A 6,045-nucleotide genomic window follows, 5' to 3' on the forward strand; every position below is an offset into this window, starting at 1 on the left:
GTCGTTAAAGTTTCGTTGGAACGAAGTTACGGAAAAATCAATTAACAAACGGAGACGTAACACTATGATAGTTTAACAGGAGGACATCTCGGAGTTAAGAAGACATTGAGTCACCTAAGACAGAGATTTTACTGGATACGTATGAGGCGAGATGTGGAAGAATGATGCAGGACATGCAGTACATGTTGTGCTAAAAGGGGACCCAAGCATAAGGGATGTGCTCCAATGAAGTTATATCAAGTTGGTGCACCAATGGAAAGAGTGGCCATTGACATTGCTGGTCCTTTGCCCCAAACTTGTGCTGGAAACATGTAGATTTGAGTGGTGATGGATTATTTCACCAAGTGGCCTGAGGCATATGCAATACCTAATCAGGAAGCTACAACCGTAGCTTCGGCTATTAGTGATTTCTTCTTCAGATTTCGTATGCCATAGGAATTGTATTCAGATCAAGGCCGTATCTTTGAATCAGCTGTGATCCATGAATGCTGCAAGTTGTTTGGCATACGAAAGACCAGGACAACGCCACTTCACCCACAGTCTGATGGGATGGTAGAAAAGTATAACTGGACACTGGGACAGGAATTGGCAAAGTTTTGTAATAGCCGCCAATATGACTAGGATGTCTTACTCCTTCAACTGTTGATGACCTATAGGACAGCAGAGCATGAAGCCACTGGATACACTCCAGCGAAGTTGATGTTTGGTCGGGAACTTCGGTTGCCAGTGGATCTGATAACAGGACGCCCACCTTACGAAGAGTTGTCTGAAAATGTGTCACAGTTCGTGAAAGTGTTATCTGAAAGGGTGGATGATATTCACCATCAAGTGCATTCAAACATGAAAACGTCTGCTGATTCCATGAAGCTATGTTATGATAAGAGATCTACTGAAGTCAGCTTTGTACCAGGAGACAAGATGTGGTTGTATAATCGCAGGAAGACTAAAGGGAAGTCTCCTAAGTTGTCTTCTCCATGGGAAGGCCCATATGACATAGTGGATCGTCTCTCAGACGTTACTTTCCGAATAAAATGTGGTCGGCGAGGTTAGCCAAAAGTGGTGCATGCCAACAGGCTTTGGTGTTATCACGGTCCAGGACATTTCAGTTGGAACAAAGTGAACAACGAAACAAATGACGCTGCTGAAGATGTGTCACCTGAAAAAACCACCGTCAAAGAAGAAACTCTACCCGGTTTTGAAAAGTAATACAGTGAAGCCATTAATGAAGTTACTACCACTAATGTGACTGCTACCGATAATGGGACATTTCATGATTGAGCTGATGAATCCCCTGTGAAGCAAAAGCCAGCGAGATAGAGAACAGTATGAAAGGAGAAACGTCCTGTAAAATTAAGAGACTTTATTGACTTTTAATTTTGTGTTTGTAAATTCTGTACATTTAATTAAGTTATTGTTAATTTTTTTTGGTTTAATGTAAGTGGCTATTGTTCGGGACGAACAATACTAAGGAAGGGGCAGTGTTACGACAGCGAAAGTCATGTGACGCTAGTAACACATCATGAGCTTCTAGAAAATTCATGTCCCTTCGTGAAGCCTCGTGTGTTTACTAGGTGTGCGGTATTCTTGTATATAAGACCGCCAAGAAGTGACGGCAACAAGGTAATTGAATTGCAGACAGATACGACAATTGAGTCAAGCGCGTGAATCGTTCGTTCGTTGTTAATTATAGCATTTGTTTAAGTTATAGCGTGACTGTGGAAATTAAATGTATTGCAAAATTGTATTGAGAAAGAATAAACTAGTTTTATTTAAGAAAGGACTTGTATTGCTAAAGTTTCTTCGGAAAGAGTTTTTACGGAAAATTAACTAACGACCAGAGACGTAACAATATCTTTATTAATGTAATTTTTAAATGTACTAAAAAACTGGAGTTTTTAAAAAGCTATATTTTTTTCAATAAATTGTAGCACTTTTAATATATAAAAAATTACAGTTTTTATCAGTAAACTATGTACATTGAATCATTTTGATGCAATTAAACTCTCACGTACAATCATAGTGAAAGTTGTGTTCATGTTGCGAGGGGAGTAGTTTTGTTTGAAATAAAGTATTTTCTACTACTTTTCCAAATGTAACGCTACTTCAACTTACAAGTGAATTTATAATATTAAGTATTATTGTGTATTTGCCGTACTGCTGTGCTAGGATTCGAGTGTGTCATGGCGGTTTCTAGTTTTCAAAAGAAAACAAAGCATGGAATACCTAAGATTTCAGGCACAAGGCCTTCACTTCGTAATTCTCAACTGCTGATCTCAACTGGTGTTCCCTCGCTTGATTACTTTATAGGTAAGCATGAACATTTTTGGCGCATCTCATGAATTTTGATTATGTAATTATCTAAAAATAATGTAATACTATTACTAATAGTGAATATTGTAACATGTTACATAGTAAACTCATACTCATAGCACTGTTTGCTGCACTATTCTGATTTAGTTAATACTATTACTTGATACTTGACTATATTACTGCTAGTAATGTAGTAATTCTAGTATTAGTACTATTACTAACAGTAAGACCAGTAATATTATTACAACTAACTACCTTACTATCTTATGATTAATATTAAAATAAATAGAACTGGAACTTAGTGGAAGCATAGCTACTGAACTGTCTTCTGACAATTTCGTCAGTTTTCTAATTACTAATACTATTCGTTAAGGCAATAGAGGTGGTTTAATATTGAAACAGATACGGACTAACACTGTTGTACTGGCATCATAGTCTATCATTAGTTTCCTTGGAATTTCTATGAAAAGCAAACTCCTGGAGTAAAATGTAAAAACCAATTGTAGCAGAAGAAGTACTTTACACAGGTGAAACTAATGTCTCAGTGGAGTAAGGAATTGTAAAGTTTACAAAATCTTTTTTTTCACTATTTTACAATTGTATTGGATATTAGAATGTTATACACAAAACATCTTGATATTCTAAGAAGACTGCACTCTTGGTGGGGAAACCGAAGTTTAATAATGAAGATAAAGATGGTTGATAAAATATATAAAATTTTATTTACAAGGTTCGAATGTTTTGTAATAACTTATTCCATCTTCAGCAAAATCTGAAAATTGTGTTACAAAGATGATTATTACTAAAATAATAATATAATAACATACAATCATTAGTTATTAAGAAAAATGGTAAATGGACAGATGAAACAATGTTCATATATATATTACGCAACAGCTGAGTTAAGTGTGAAAATTTAGAACAATTTGAGATCTAAAAATACCCAAAGACTAAAATTTTAACAAAATATTCCTGTATTAAAATTTATACGTGAATAAGTTATGAATTGTTTTGTTACATTTTAATGCTGCAATAAGTGTTGCATACCTATCTCTTGCCATGATATATTAGATTTAATTCTTATGACATCTTATATTAGAGATTAACTGGTATGTGAATTAAAAAGTAGAAGAAAATACGGTTTTGAAAGTGCATTTTGAAATATGATGTAGAGTAAGGAAGTAGGTTATAGCTGATGTTTCTTAACAGAAAATAAATATAGATATAGTATCATATGACAAAGGAAAATATATGATTGAAATTTGCATTGTTAGTTTCATAGACAAACACTGTAGAAATTAAGTAACTTGCTGTCATAGGAGCAATCATGGTGTTCAAGGTCACTAAAGGTACATTACTAAAACATAACATATTGACAACAAGGGACAGTTTGGTCTTCTAGGCTATCCTTACATCTACCCTTAAGTAAAGTACAAATTTAAACCTATCCTTCATTTTTCATGTTGTTATCTTCAGGGTAAGAAATCAGAGGCTTGTACCTATCCATATAAGTTAAGTTTTCCATCCTGAGAAACACCTCAGAATTCCTAAGTCATTATTAATTTCTTAGATAAAGAGACCAAACTGTACACAAGTGAGACCTAACTAGTTATTTGTAGTAAGAGATCGTGTATTTAGAGACGTACTAAAATTGGTGGCTTTACTACTAGCACATCATGGCACTGTTTCAATGACTTATCCACCAATTTACCAAGATCTTTTTCTTCATTCACACTACTGAGTAGGTTCCCAACAATATTAGATGTGTGATCCAAATTGTAATAACCCAGAATCATTATCTAGCACTTATAAATAATCATTGCCAAATATGTCTAACTTAACAACATATCAACGGTTCCAAGTCATTCTCTAATATTTCAGCATCTTTTAATACAGCTAGAAATATCAAAAAGTTTAATGTCATCAGCAAACGTTACTAATTATTCCCCTAACAATACCATTAATGTAAATAAGAAAAAAAAAAAGACCTAAAAATCAGCTTCTGAGGCACTCCACTCATAACTCCAGTCTATAACATTTTGTTTTTTCACATCCAACTAATCTATAACCCAATTAACTGTTCTTTCCCTAACCCATACCAATGTGATTTTGTGTGGAACTTTGCAAATGGTTTTTGAAAATCATCCATGTATCAAGAAAATATTTACATTGCTAAATCTATACTAGTTTTCTGTCATATCATCACTAAATGATTTTGTAAAGTTTCTTTTGTGAAACTTTAGAATGTTACTACAGAAGTAAGAATAATTGGCCTAGAATTTCTCTGACAACCTATCACCTCTTGAAATTTAGAATAATATTAACAACTCTTCAATCGTTGTTCATCTGCCTACTGTTTATTGACCTTCTAAAAGTTAGAGAGAGAGAGGCTTGCATATCCTTTAAAACTGTGAGGTAAAACTTGTCTGGTGGTGGTGTTTTATTACCTTTAATCTTTTTACTTATCACAAGCAGTTAATACTTGCATGACTGAGGACAATTTTAGTATATCTTACTATAAGGGATGTAGCTTGTATGTCAGTGTATGTAACCCAAACTCTTGCACCGCCTATTGAATGGCACCACAAACAAACATCCATAAAAATTTCATATTTTGGGTATTCAAGATTCAGATACTTTGCAAAGTAACTGTGATATGTGCAACAACCATTTTTTTTATAAAAGAACACAATTTTAATTAAAAGTACTCTCCTCACAACAAGAACATGACTTTAACTAGGACTGTACATGAGAGTTTGATTGTATCTTTATTGATGTAAATTTTAAATGTTGTACTAAAAAAACTATTATTTTTTCAATAAAGAGTAGCACTTTTAATATATAAAACATTACAGTTTATATCTGTAAAATGTATGACAATTTTGAGCTCTGTACATTGAATCATTTTGATGTGAGGAGTTGTGTATGACCAAAGAGCACAATCATAACACTTTTCCCCATGCAGTACTTCCCAGAAAAAATCCTTTTTTATAAAATTTTCACTTTTTCTAATTTTTTTTCAATGGGGTATGAATACTATGATTACACAAACAGTCACCCATCCGGTGGTGTTTCTGCTAGTCCAATATGAGGACAATTTCAGTATATCCAGTACAATACCTACATGACTGAGGACAATTTCAGTACATCCAGTACAATACCTACATGACTGAGGACAATTTCAGTATATCCAGTACAATACCTACATGACTGAGGACAATTTCAGTATATCCAGTATAATACCTACATGACTGAGGACAATTTCAGTATATCCAGTATAATACATACATGATTGAGATCAATTTCAGTATATCCAGTATAATACCTACATGATTGAGGACAATTTCAGTATATCCAGTATAATAACTACATGACTGAGGACAATTTCAGTATATCCAGTATAATACCTACATGATTGAGGACAATTTCAGTACATTATATTGGATACCTTACATGATTGCGGATAATTTCAGTATATCCAATATAATACCTACATGACTGAGGACATTTCAGTATATCTAATATAATACCTGTATGATTGAGGACATTTCAGTATATCCAATATAATGCCTACATGATTGAGGATAATTTCAGTATATCCAATATAATACCTGTATGATTGGGGACAATTTCAGTATATCCGATATAATACCTACGTGACTGAGGACATTTCAGTGTATCCAATATAATGCCTACATGATTGAGGATAATTTCAGTATATCCAATATAATACCT

At 33.6% G+C, this 6,045-nt stretch overlaps 1 protein-coding gene across 1 annotated transcript in view; it reads left to right on the forward strand.

Annotated features, from left to right (window-relative positions):
• Positions 1 to 2,024: 2,024 nt before the first annotated feature.
• The window catches only part of LOC106470238 (elongator complex protein 4-like), a 46,515-nt gene continuing 42,494 nt past the window's right edge, over positions 2,025 to 6,045 (forward strand). Inside the window, exon 1 of the mRNA XM_013930780.2 lies at positions 2,025 to 2,307. Within this exon, the coding sequence (XP_013786234.1) occupies positions 2,181 to 2,307 (127 nt within the window). The 5' untranslated portion in view covers positions 2,025 to 2,180. The remainder of the gene's footprint in view (positions 2,308 to 6,045) is intronic.

The sequence above is a fragment of the Limulus polyphemus genome, unplaced genomic scaffold (assembly GCF_000517525.1).
Source record: "Limulus polyphemus unplaced genomic scaffold, Limulus_polyphemus-2.1.2 Scaffold3896, whole genome shotgun sequence".
NCBI classification, from domain to species: Eukaryota; Metazoa; Arthropoda; class Merostomata; order Xiphosura; family Limulidae; genus Limulus; species Limulus polyphemus.